This window comes from Hypanus sabinus, chromosome 9 (assembly GCF_030144855.1).
Source record: "Hypanus sabinus isolate sHypSab1 chromosome 9, sHypSab1.hap1, whole genome shotgun sequence".
Lineage (NCBI taxonomy): Eukaryota > Metazoa > Chordata > Chondrichthyes > Myliobatiformes > Dasyatidae > Hypanus > Hypanus sabinus.
This window is the reverse complement of record NC_082714.1, coordinates 48,919,501-48,933,736: the sequence shown is the minus strand read 5'-3', so window position 1 is coordinate 48,933,736 and position 14,236 is coordinate 48,919,501. Positions and strand designations below refer to the sequence as shown.

Here is a 14,236-nt window from a genome sequence, read left to right as displayed (position 1 = left end):
TTCATATAACTATCCAATTTTTTTTTAAATGACAAAATCGAACCTGCCTCTACTACTTCTACTGGAAGCTCGTTCCACACAGCTACCACGCTCTGAGTAAAGAAGTTTCCCTCGTATTACCCCTAAATATTACTGTATGACATTGGAGCTATGCTCGGCCACACAGTTATAGGTGTAAAGCGAGTAGAGCAGGGAGCTAAGCACACACTTCTGTGGTGCACCTGTGCTGATGGAGATCGTGGAGGAGATGTTGCCAATCTGAACTGACTGTGGGGTCTGCAAGTGAGAAAATCAAGGATCCAATTGGGCAAGGAGGTACTGATGCTTATCGATTAGCTTTGAGATTATGATGGTATTGAACGCCAAGCTGGAGACAATGCAGGGCATCCTGATGTATGCATCGTTGCTGTCCAGCTGTTCCTTGGATGAGCGAAGAGCCAATGAGATGGCATTTGCTGTGGATCTGTTGCTCGGTAGGCAAATTGGAGTGGATGTATGTTACTTCTCAGGTAGGAAGTGATATGTTTTATCACCAAGTGTCAAAGCTCTTCATCACTATGGATGTAAGTACCACTGGATGATAGTCACTGAGGCAGTTTACTCTGTTCTTCTTAGTTACTGGTATAAGTGAAGTCTTCTTGAAACAGGTGGGTACCTCGGACTGCTGAAGTGAGAGATTAAAGATGTTGCTGAACACTCCAGCCAGTTGTTCAGCACAGGTCTTTAGAACTTGACCTGGTATCCTGTCTGGGCCGGGTGCTTTTCATGGGTTCACCCTCCTGAAGGCTGCTCACATGTTGGCCTCAGAGACTGAAATCACAGGATCATTGGGAGCTGTGGAAGTTCGCGATGGCTCCTCCCTGTTCTGATGGTCAAAGTTAGCATGGAAGACATTGAGTTTGTCTGGAAGCGAAGCCCTGTTATCGCCCATGTTGCTGGATTTTACTTTATAAGAGGTGGTAGCATTCAAGCTCTGTGACAACTGTCGAGCCTCCTTCACTGATTCAAGTCTAGTCTGGAATTGCCACTTCACCCATGAGATGACTTTTCAGAGATCGTACCTTGATTTCTTGTAACTTTCTTGGTCACTGGACTTGAATGCCTCTGAACTTGCTCTCAGCAGGTTGCAGATCTCAAAGGTCATGGTAATACCTTCTTCTAGTGTGAATGCCTGCAAGAATTGAATCTTCTTGTAGCATATGGTGAAGTACAACATATATACTTAGATATAAATTTGCTTTAGACTTTAAGCTTTGAAATCAGCCAGGTCTGAATCACAGAGCAAACACCCTGGGTTGAACGGACTAATTCTGCTTCTATGTCATATAGTCTTATGTTGGTCCTAGAACACTGCCTGAGTTCCGGAGGCTGGGGTGATTGGCTGCCACTATCTTTCTTTACGCAGAGTGTGACTCCACCATTGGTTCATAGTCTGCGCCACAGTAATATAATGGTTAGTACAACATTATTACAGCTCAGAGTGCTGAAGTTCAGAGTTCAATTCCAGTGTCCTCTGTAAGAAAGTTGGTGTGTTCTCCCCGTGTGTGCGTAGATCTCCACTGGGTGCTCTGGTTTCCTCCCACAGTCCAAACATGTACCGGTTAATTGTTCATTGAGGAATTGTCCTGTGATTAGGTTAGGGTTAAATTAGATGGGTTGCTGGTTGGTTTGCTTTGTCTGCCTGTTCCGTGCTGTATCCCTAAATAAATAAAACAAATAAATAATTGTAAGGTCATAGTCAAATGTAGCTTTGATGTGAAGGACAGTCACTCTCATCTCTGGAATTGGAATTTAACTTAAAAACTGCTGGAAGAACTCAGCTGGTCAAACAAAGGGATGGTTGAAGTTTTGATTTGAGATCATGCATGAGGACTCTGACCCAGTCCTGACGAAGGGTTTCAGCCCAAAATGTTGACAGTGCTTCTCCCTATAGATGCTGCCTGGCCTGCTGCGTTCCACCAGCATTTTGTGTGTGTTGCTTGAATTTCCAGCATCTGCAGATTTCCTCGCGTCTGACTATTCTGTTTGTTTGCTTCAGATTCTTACATATCCAGTCTCTTTGTCTCTGGAATGTAGCTCTTTGGTCAGTGTTTGGAACAAGTTTATGATGAGCTCCTAGATTTATATAAGATTTGATCTTGTTTGACCAGATATTGGATGGCAGTGTATAATGTTTCATGTGTGTGTGTGTTCTGTGACTCAGATTCAACTAAAAAGACATAATAATAACTTCATGTGAGTCCCACAAATCTTGTAATTGACTTTCATAATACTTTTTGTACTTGGAATTTCTCAGTTCCATGCAACTGCAGACAATATGCCTAACAGACAGTGCTAGGCTCAATGCAAAGTATCCTCACACAGCGATTCAGAGACCCAGCTTACGCTTATTTAAAAGAATTCCCTAGACAGTTCCCAACCTATGGAACTGGCCAGTGGAAACTCACGCAAAGTGGCACCTCTCAGTAATCTATTCACTTCTTTGCAGCATCGTAAGTGCATTTTAAGAATATCACATTTTCTCCACTGAGAACTTAAAACTATTATTTTAAAGTAATTAATTATTTCAAAGTAATTAGTTATTTTAAAAAATAATCAAACATTATTGCACATTTTATTTGACTTATGATTCTTAAAGGGAATTAAAATATCATGTAAGTTAAATGAAATGACCTTTCTCGGCTAATTTCTAGAACCACTTAACCGAAGCCTGAGATAAAATTTATTTGCAAACATTCAACTGATGGTGCTGAAATTGTACAAAGCTGATATAATGTGCATAAGATTGATAACTGACTTATTTCCAATCATGCACTCACAGGCTGGGATATACTTATGATATTCATGATCTTGCTTAAACTGTAACCTGTATGGTCATCACTTCGAACATGATAAAATAGGATGAGTCTCAAATGATTATCGCCACCTCCTAGCACCCATTGGCTCAGCAGCAAAGTAGAGATGAACTCTGTGGACTTATTGAACCAGCCAATAGCCATTAATCCTATTTGCATAATGTAGAAATAGGTGGGACATTGAGTTTGTCTTGACAAACATAATTTAAAAAAAATTTAGTTATCCACTGTTGCACATCTTTCAAGCCTACAGATGCACAGTCACACCAAAAAGCTGAGGACCTCAGATAGGCTAAACTACCCTTGTCTGTATTTGTGGTGATTAAAAAATATGTTATTTGTTATGATGAGCTCGAGGCTGAAGTAATGGATTCAGCCCAAGCATTACTGGAACATTCCTTCAGACCATTAGAAGTATCTAAGTGAAGCATTGCCTTAGAGGCAATACCTATCATCAAAGATCCTCCACATCCAGGTCATGCCAAAAACCAAAGCTTTTACAGTCATAAAATGACTTCATGATTTTTAAACTCAGTGTTCTGACTGATGAAGTCAAACATGTCATATCCATTCGTTATCATTCTGTCTGTCTGTTGCTTCCAGAGAGTGGTGGACTTAGAACCCAAGGTCCCTCTGTAAATCAGTTCTGTTAAGGGTACTGTTGTTAACTGTATATTTACATTTATCCCCCCCCCCAGTGCAACACTAGATTAAAACACATCTGTTATTTCTTTGCCCATATCTGTAAGTGATCTACAGTATATTTTTCAATGTCCTTTGACAACCATCTTCACTAATTGCAACTTTACCAATTTCTGTTTCTTTGTCAAGTTTACTAACCAAGCAATCCACATTTTCATCCAAGCATTTAAGTATATCTGTAACAGCGGAGTTCCAAGCACTGATCCATGTGGAACACCACTGATCACAAATCTCTAGCCAGAATAATCCACTTTCACCACTATGTCTTCTATGAGCAAGCAGATCCTGAATCCAAGTCACTAAGGATCCCTAGTATCTTAATCTACTGGATCAGCCTATCATGCAGATCTTGTCAGATATCTTATGAAACTTCATGCAGGCAATAAACACTGCCTCACACATATCGATCACTTTCATCATCTCTGCAACAAATGCAATCCAGTTAGCGACATGATTTGCCTTGAACAAAGCCGTGCTGGTGGTCCCTAATTGTCCCATGCTTTTCCAAATGCAATTAAAGCCTCTCCAATGTAATTGGTATGTAATTTCATGCATTTTTCCTTTTTCCCTACTTAAAAAGACAATAACATTGAATATACTCCAGTCTTCCACAAATTCCCCTGTGGCCAGAGAGGATATAAAGATTTTCAAGGCCTCAGTAATCACCATTGTTGCCTCTCTCAATAACCTGGATAATCTCCATCAGGCCCCTTGTCTACCTTAATGCTCTTTAAGAGACCTAACATGATCTCTGACTTGATCACAAAATACCCAAACATATTAGTATACCCCACAATGACATCACTATCCTCCATGTCCTTCTCTTTTGTGAGTACAATGCAACATACTCACTTAGTGCCTTGCCCACATTCTTTTACTATGAGTATGCATTTGTTCATTTGTCCTTAAGTGGTGTCTAGTTATCCTCTTGTTTTCGTGCACACAGTCCACTCCTCTTCCAGCACCTCTCTTCCTCTCTTTTCAACCCGATACTCTTTCTGTTCCCCATGTTCATCTTTTCTTTGACATAACATAGTCATGGCAAGGGTATGAACTCTTCCTCCACCCCGTCCCATCGTTGAGTCCTGGTCTCAAGAAGACATTAGAACCCGTGGAAACTGCACACCACCAGCCCTTGTCAATCACGGAGTCATATATCACAGAAATCAAAGAAACAGTCCCTTCAGCACCCACCCTCCATATGTATGCCAACCATAAAAAAAACAATTCCGATATATGGCCTCAACCTGAAACATCAACCATAGATACTGCCTGACCCACTAGGTTTCTCCAAAAATCTGCCTTTGCTCCAGTACCTTCCCCTTCTGAGACCTTCATGTGCCCTCTCTTGATCTTCTGCTCTGAGATAATCCTCAGAGTGTCAGAAACATCAGTTCTCCCTCTGCCCAATGATGCCGATTCTTGCTGAGGGACTTTGCTTCTGGTGTTCGGGCTCTGCTGTCAGTCCATCCCAGGGTCTATACATAAACTCTAGTGAGACTGTTACAACTTTCCTCAGTGCTGCCTGAGACGATTGGAAGAGGCAGATACTCTCATAAATTTTAAGTAGTACCTAGACAAATAACTAGAATCCAAAATCAGATTTATTTTCACTGACATACTCTGTCATGAAATTTGTTATTTTGTGGAATCAATACAATGTCAGACATAAAAAATTACTATATGTTACAACAAAAAATTAAAAACTCAATAAATAAATAATGCAAAAGAGAAATAGTGAGATAGGGTTCATGGACCATTCAGAAATATAATGGAAGAAGGTGTTCTTAAAATGTTGAGAAAAAATCTTCAGGCTCCTGTATCTCCTCACTAATTGTAGTAATGGGAAGATAGCATGTCCCAGATGATGAGGATGCTTGCTGCTTTCTCGAGGCACTGCATTTAGAAGACAGCCTTGATGGCAGAGAAGCATGTACCCATGATGGAGCTAGCTGAGTCAATAACCCTGCGTGGCCTGCTTCAACTCTGTGTATTGGAGCCTCTCTACCAGACGCTGAGTAGTGCAGCCACTCAGAATGCTCTCTGTGCTTGATTTGCTGTGACACACTAGGCTGCAGTCCAAGAGTTGGTAAATGGGATCACTAAAGACAGGCACAGGCACAGGTTGCTGCATGACGCTATGGCTGCCTGGATGTAGTTTCCTGGAATGCTGCCTTTGTCTTGTTGAGTCCTGGACTTGGTAATGGGATAGATTTGGAGAACTTTTTTCAAGGATGGGTTTTCCCCACCAGTAAAACTCCTTGCCAGTAATAGATACCAAGCATGCAGAATATGCATTTTGTTTTTACTACATGAGGATTTTGAAATACAGTGTGCTGGTAAAGAGATGGGCCAGGTCATGGCCTACGGTGATGGTAAAGTACCATTAGGCTCCAGGAGAGCTTTTATCCTGCTGCTGTAAGACTCCTGAACAGACCTCTCATATGATAAAGTTGCACTTCTGATGTCTCAGTCTACTCCAATATGGTCCTTGCACCTTATCTGCTACCTGATCTGGACCTTCTCTATAAATGTAACATTATATTCTGCATTTTGTTATTGATTTCCCTTTGTATCACCTTGATGTACAGAATTTATTGAGAAACTGCGCGGAATAGGACTTTCGAGCTGCTCCATCAGCAACCCCTGATTTAATCCTAGCCTAAACTCAGGATGGTTTACAATGACAATTAACCTACCAGTTGGTACTTTTTTTGGACTGTGGGAGGAAACTGTAGCACCTGGAAGAAACCGACGTGGTCACCTGGAGATCTCCTGACCAGCAGGGGTGGGAATTGAACCCTTGTCACCTGTACTGTAAGGTGTCTTGCTAGCCTCTATGCTACTGTGCTGCCCCATATCAGAATGATATGTCTGGATGGCATGCAAACAGATGTGTGCCACCACATCACAGTACACGCAAAAATAATAAATTGGTTTCCTACTACCAAGGTTGAACATGCAAAATCTTCAAAGGAATGTGACATTAAAAAGACATGCATGAAGGCACAAAAGAAATGAGCGACATGGTGATGCAGACAGTAGATGTAAAATGATCAGTTTTCAGTCCATGGCTTCTATGGCATTAGTACATTCTGCCTGTAACCTTGCAAGTTTCCTCCATATGTTCAGATCCATGTGATTAATGTCTCTCATCATCTTGTACACTATCAGGTCAACTCTCATCCTCTGTTGCTACAAGGAGAAAAGGCCGAGTTCAGTCAATGTATTATCATAAAACATACACCCCAATCCAGGCAACATCCTTGTCCATCTCCTCTGCACCTTTTCTATATTTTTCACATCCTTCCTGTAGTGAGGAGACCAGAACTGAGCACAGTGCTCCAGGGTGGTCTGACAAGGGTCCTATATAGCTGTAGTATTTCCTCTCAAAGAGATTAGAAGAGAAGTAGAATGAATAAAAAATAAGTATCAATAAAAAATAAATTACTAGGCTCCCAGATTTGTGGGTATTGGGCCTCCTGCCTTCAGTCTCTGGCCTCTACCTCCAGACTTGTTAATGTTGGTCTTCAATCATTTGGCTTTGCCCTCCAGTCTTCACCAACTTCTGGGGATCGATACCAGGACTCGCTGACCACTGGTTAACCTTTGGTGCCTGGGATTTTTGCATGTCGTGCAGAAGGTACTCCCTCTGATTGTGCAATTCCTGCCCTTCACACTTGCTCGCTCTCTGTGCTCACCTTAAAGTTTCAATCTTCCTTGATGCTTTAATCAGCAAGATTGTTGGGAAATGGAGTCAGTCATGGGCTTGTGCCCCGTCTCTAAGCTTCTACACCTCAAGGTCACTCGCCTCCTGGAACCTTCTTGGTGCCAGCAAAGCACCAGATTGCTCAATCAATCTTCAAACTGTAGATCACAGGCCCCAACGGTACCAGAAACACACTTAAAATAAAAAGAAGTGCAGTTTTGTGGACTATCTGGAGATGTCGCCCAAGGTAGCATTGGTGGCTGACACCAAGTTGGTGAGACTGCACAGTTTTAGTTAACTTGTTTTATGAAAAGATATCATTAAACAAGAAGATTTATGAGAATGGTGCCAGGACTTGAGGGCTTGATTTACAGGGAGAGCTTCGACAGGTTGGAGTTTCATTCATTGGACTGAGAGATGACCTTCTAAAGGTGTATAAAATCATGAGGGGCAAAGGTAGAATGAATACAAATAGCCTTTTATCACAGCAACTCAATTATGGTGTTTTATGAATTGTACAGAACAGTTTCTATTACAAACAATATACATCATCAGTCAACCATTGTATTATCCTACAAGCTGATATCATTTCAAAATGCAGTCCCATCCCTGGATTAATTTTCCTTTAGCCTTATTTTCCATTTGTGGTATACCTTTCTTTACAGAAACAACATTTGAGGTTATGTATATTCTGGGTTATGTTTTTCCATGAGTAGAATATTTTAATGTTTTAGAAATATGAAGAAAAACAACAAGTATTTTGAACATTACATTACTAAGACAGGTGACACTTCTGCATTCACTGGATAAGCTAAGTCCTGTCTATCTCTTGTTTCTCTTACAGCTTGTCATTCACCAACATCTTCAAATACTTAGAACTGAGCTTGCTGATATTTCTGAAAGGTAAACCAATGTGGTTGCAAGGCATGGGAGGTATCAAAATTCAAAGATCCCACTTTGAACTTTGAACTTTATATTCTCTGACATTTAGAGGAAAGAGAGATAAATGGGAGCTTGACTGTGAATGTTATGAGGATGTTATCTTCATTGGAAGATACAAAACTAGGAGGCATAGTTTCACAAACGCAAGAGGTTCTACAGATGTTGGAAATCTAGAGCAACACAGACAAAACTCTGAAGCAATCCAACAGGACATTTTTCCACAAAAATAAATAAACAGCCAATGTTTCAGGCCAAGATCCTTAATCGGGACCGAGAAGGAAGGGGGAAGACAACAGTATTAAATAGATGAGGGGAAGGGTGATAGGTGAAGCCGGGTGTGTTGGAAAAGTAAAATACTGTAGAAGAAGGAATCTGATGAGAGAGGAGAGTGAACCGTGGGAGGCTGGGAAGAAGGAGAGCACCAGAAGGAGGTGATAGGCAGATAACAAGAAGAGGTAGGAGGCCATAATGGGGAATAGAGGAAGAGAGAAAGGAGAGGGGGTAGAAAAGAGAGAAAAATAAATGACCAAAAGAAGAAATCAATGTTCATGCCATCAGGTTGGTCGATAAAACCATGAGACATAAGAGCAGAATTAGGCCATTCAACCATTGAGTCTGTTCTGACGTTCCATCATGGTTGATTTATTATCCCGTTCACTGTTCTCCTGCCTTCTCCCAAAAACCTTTGATGCCCTGACTAATCAAGAACCTATCAACCTCTGCTTTAAATATACCCAACGACTTGGCCTCCACAGCTGTCTGTGGCAATGAATTATACAGATTCACCACACTCTTGGTGTACTTAGTGAAGGATCAGTGTCAACTAGCCAGTTCAGTCACGGATTTTCAAGTAACTTAAGTAGACCAGGTAGATGCTTCAGTAGTTTGCAGTTCACCACACATGAAAAACTTGAGAGAGTTGTTGGTCTGGAACAGAGGATCCAAACTCCTGCTGCAGAGCTTGGAAACTACTTTGTTCCCATTCCATACAAGAAGATCATAAGAAGATTAACAAAAGGGTTGATATATTAGAAATACTGTGAAAAGTAAATGTGGGCATGAAAGCACTGCTGTCCAGTCTCACTGCTAACGACGAGAAACTAAAGGCGAGCTGACAGACTAGAGCGGTTTTGTCTGTGGAAGAGGTGGAAGCAGAACTGAAAAGTCTTAAACTGCAATCTGAGAGGAAGATTGCTGCCCCTTTCATGGTGTAACATCTGGAATAGACCCTACCTGCATCATCTGGTCCTGAACATGTACAAAATAATAACACAGATAAGATTGCTTTCGATAAACTAGTTAAAAGTATGAAGACAGGTGGAACCTTGCAATCAACTCCCCCCGAAATTCTTCTGCCCCCTATAATGTAGCCTCCATCCCCAGTTATCCCAGGTGACCTGCTTGTCAGTCAGAAACATATACATCAGTTCTGAATCAGCAAGGCCATTCATCCCCCACCCCCTTTGCTCTCTGAGGCTCTTCCTACTGACAATGTAGTACCCAAGCCAAGATATATACACACACCACCAAAAGATAAAATGCCTTTGGTGTCATCCCCCAGTCGCCAGTACCTCGAGTGGCCTCCAAACAGATTGTATCTCCAGTTTAGTGACGAACTTTTAACTCATGGCACAGGATGATTACAGGGGTCATGTCTGGAAATAGAGGCAGTCTATTCTTTCCTTTGTTGACAAAAAATGTGTTTTGTTGTTTGTTGAATTTGATGATTACAACGTCAAATATTAATTGTTCAGCAGCTGGTCTATGAAGGGGGAATAAAGCATTAAAATAAGGAGAGGGGACATGTTATGCATTCATGTATATTTTGTCCCTTATGGGTTGCTGTCAAGCTTCCCTGTGTGTTATCTACTGAATGTAATGTGAGAGGGCATTCTGGGTAGATGGCTTACAAGTAAAATAAACAGTGGCACATTTTTTCCTCACCTCTCTGTCTCTTGTGTGTGTTACTCATGACCACCTGGCTTCCCAATACCACAAACATAACATGGGGTCTGACCAGAGCCTTATAAAGTGTCAGTATTACATCCTTGCTCCTATATTCTAGTCTTTTCAAAATGAATGCAAACATTGACTTCCCTTCCTTACCACCAACTCAACCTGCAAGTTAACTTGTAGGGAATCCTGCACAAGGAATCCCAACTCCCTTTTAAACTCTGATTTTTGAATTTTCTCTTCATTGGAAACTCAACCCTGCAAGTGGTCTGAGGTTTAGTTTCCCAAAACAGGTTTAGCCACTTCAGCAGTGAAATGATGGGAAATTTCTTCTCTTTGTGGTTGTGGCTCTTTGGAATACTCTACCTCAGAGTACTGTGCGAGTTGAGTACATGTTGATTGGACTCAAGAATGGGGACTGGTAGATAATTAGACTGTAATAGATCCAAGGATATGATGATCCAGCAAAAAAGTGGAGTTGTGGTCATTGAGCAGATCAACTAAGTTATTACTGAATGAAGAGGTCATCTCAAAGGCTGAGTGACTAAATCTTCATTCATTTCTTACCTTCACATCATGAAAGTCTATTACTGAAATGACACAATTCCATCCAAAATGTTGTTGAAATAATAAATTCCACCCACCATATGCTAATAATATTCAGTTAAGTATTGTAGTATCATTACTCCATGTAAAATGTATTCACTAGACATTGTTAAATTATTATTACATACAATTTCAGGCCAATCATAAAATAATTTTAATTAAATATGAAAATGATTTTTTTTAAATAGATTTCTTAAAATAATCAGTTTTATATATTTCTTGGAGAGGAGTAACACATTAGATTCAATAATACACAACATTGTATTTCTTAGCAACTCTGTTGGCTCTTCCACTGCTTCTGTTCAGTCACACTAGTTATTTGATGTCTGGCAATGAATGAAAGAAATTTTGCTTCAAATGAGCTTCAGGAAGAATTAAAAATCATTTGCCTTGGCTGCATAATTCTTATATCAGAACCCAACTTAATCAGTCTCCCTTTCACTGTTTGATCATGTCTGTAACCTCAAACCCGAGCTGAGTTCCCTTCTCTAAATGTGCCTGTAACATCAGCTCAGTTCTCCCATGTTTATGTAATTCCAGACCAATATTCCAAAGTTGCTCTGGCCACCGTCGCATCTTACACCTTTAATAGGCTTGAGCATAACCAAATCCTTCAGCTGTATGCTAATAACACATTATTTACATGATTCCAAACCAACACTCTTCCTGGTCCGATATGGTTACATTATCATTCATTTTGCTGAGTCAGTTTCTGTGCCATGTACAGAGCAGGCATCTTGTGAATTTTGGGAAACCATGTCTCCCTGCTCACTGAGGTTAGACAGCTGTGAAATAAAAAGACTGACGGTGAGGAGGATGAATTTGAATGGGTGAATTCAATGTAAGATCCAGCCAAAAATAACAATAAACTGAAATAAACTTATTATATCAGGGTTAGTTTGGAAACACATATAGATTAATGAATATTTATCATACATTTACTGCCAACTTATATAGAAATAAACTAAATTTTTGCAAGAACACTTCAAATGAAATATATGAAGATGGTGTTTAGCTTTCCTAGAACAGGATATCTTTGCTAACAGCTGTATGTGAAGCAGACGACTGGTTCTCTATTCGTTATTGCCTCTTATCATTATATTACATAGACCATGAATCAGGACCCACAACCAATGGGAAAAGTGGGGTGGAGTGGGTGTGGCTCTGTGTGAATGGCAATAAATACAGACACGTCAAGCCAGAGGTATCTCCTGGTTATTGAGAGATCTGAAGAAGTGAAAGCTCAGCAACAATGGTGCTCTCTGGTCCCAACAAAAAGGCTATAGAGGAATTGGGCAACCTGATAAAGGCAAATGCTGAAGCTTGGGGTGCGGATGCTTTAGCCAGGTAATTTTCTGAGATTCAAAGTATTATTAATGCATTTTCAGCTATTATTTGTAATTGTTAACATGTCTTTGCACTTCACTATACGAAGACATTCTCTGTATAGAATTGAAGATTTTCCAAAATAATGTGATTGCTGGTCTGAAGAAAAATGAGATTTAATTCTAGGTGAGATGTAGTGTATATTGTGTCTGCAAGTAATTTCTGTCTTCACTTTCCATGCTTCTGAAGGCTGTTTGAGCTCCATCCTCAAGCTAAGACGTACTTCACAAAATTCAAGAGCTTCGATGCCTCTGACGAACAAGTCAGAAAGCATGGTCAGCGGGTAATGAATGCTCTGGCGGAAGCAACCCATAACTTGGATAACCTGCATGCACACCTGGAAGATCTTGCCAGGAAACATGGTGAAAAACTTCTTGTGGATCCTCAGAACTTTCATGTATGTATCAATTTTACAGAATCTTCCTCATTGTCATTACAGAAACTATGACATTGTGATTAGATCAGCAACTCTGAACTTTCAACTGTATTTAGTTGAAGTTTCAGCAGTCTGGAAGTGTCATCTTGATTACCTTAGCCGGGAATGTTTTGTCCTGTTACACTATACATAGGAAAGCAGTCAAAGTACAATCAACACATGTTTAATGTGTAAAATCACATGTTGAGAGTATTAACACCACCTTATATTATTTATTTTTCACTTTTACAGCTGTTTGCTGATTGTATCGTAGTCACCCTTGCCATTAACTTGCAATCGTTTGCCCCAGTAACCCACTGTGCTGTCGACAAATTCCTTGAGTTGCTGGCATATGAACTGAGCTCCTGCTACCGTTGAAGATGCAATCGGCAAACCGTGTGAATGACAGCAAGATCATCACTTAAATCTCCTCCTGCGTGTTTTCTCAAGCTGTCTGCTAATAAATCATTAGTCCTGTAAACACACTTACTGTGTTTGCTTTTGCTCCTGTTCTTTAATTAATTCCACATTTTGGAATTGATTAATTGTCATAATTGGTAAACTGAACTAAATAAACACTCACTTTTATCAATGCTTTATTGTTTGCTGTGGCTGATTCATTATGTATACTCAATTTCAGAAAAATACCTGTCAGATTTGTCCATTAACAAGAACACAAACATTACTGCGGGGTCTGTTTACCCCTATCGCTAGATAACAACAAAGAGGAGAAATAACTTGAGCATAAAACCATTTAGCCAACAAGTCAAGTCGCTTTTATTGTCATTTCAACCATAACTGCTGGTATAGTACACAGTAAAGATGAAACAACGTTCCTCTAGGACCATGGTGCTACATGAAACAACACAAAACTACACTAAGCTACCTGAAACAACACAAAACTACACCAGGCTATGTGAAACAATACAAAACTACACTAGACTATGTGAAATAACACAAAACTACACTCGACTACGTGAAACAACACAAAACTACATTAGACTTCAGACCAACACAGGACTACACAAAGTGAACAAAATAGTGCAAGACAGTACAATAATTAATGAACAAGACAATAGGCACAGTAAAGGGCAAATTATAATATAATAATAAATTATGTAACTGTAAATGTAACAATGTAAACAATGTTTTAGCATAAAATGTCTCTTTGCATTAATAGTTACTTATGCACTTCCTCCTCAATTTATGTATGAACGAGGCTCTCTGCAGAAATTTTTAAAAAGCAAACATCTGAAATCGGACATTAAAATCTCTCCATATAGCTATTATACATTCAGCAACATATATTAAGACTCTGCTTGAGCCAAGTTTTACAGATTAAATATAAGGAATTTGTTTTAAAAACATAGTTAATAATGCAATTAGAAATACTTAATCACATTATAAAAATATTAAATATCCGGCGGTAACTAGGTGATTCTGGAAATCCATTGCAATATATGAGGTAGAAAATTGCAAACAAAATACTTGTGTTATATTGAGCTGTTCCGTTCACAGAAAAAGAAAACCTCACATTTCGTAGTGGATTTCCACAGAAAATATTCTGGGAGACTTAATTAAGAACCAATTAGCTGCTTCACTGTGAGTTAAAATAGAGTCCTATAGCCATATTGATTTTGAGAAATGGTATTTTGCATGGATCAGTGA

General features: G+C 39.8%; 1 protein-coding gene across 1 annotated transcript; it reads left to right on the top strand.

Moving 5' to 3' along the window:
• The first annotated feature begins 11,957 nt into the window (after positions 1–11,957).
• On the top strand, positions 11,958–13,162 carry LOC132398834 (hemoglobin subunit alpha). Its single transcript, XM_059978675.1, has 3 exons — positions 11,958–12,114; positions 12,343–12,550; positions 12,821–13,162. The coding sequence occupies exons 1-3, from the start codon at positions 12,020–12,022 to the stop codon at positions 12,944–12,946; spliced, it is 429 nt and encodes a 142-aa protein (XP_059834658.1). The 5' UTR covers positions 11,958–12,019; the 3' UTR covers positions 12,947–13,162.
• The last annotated feature ends 1,074 nt before the right edge of the window (positions 13,163–14,236 follow it).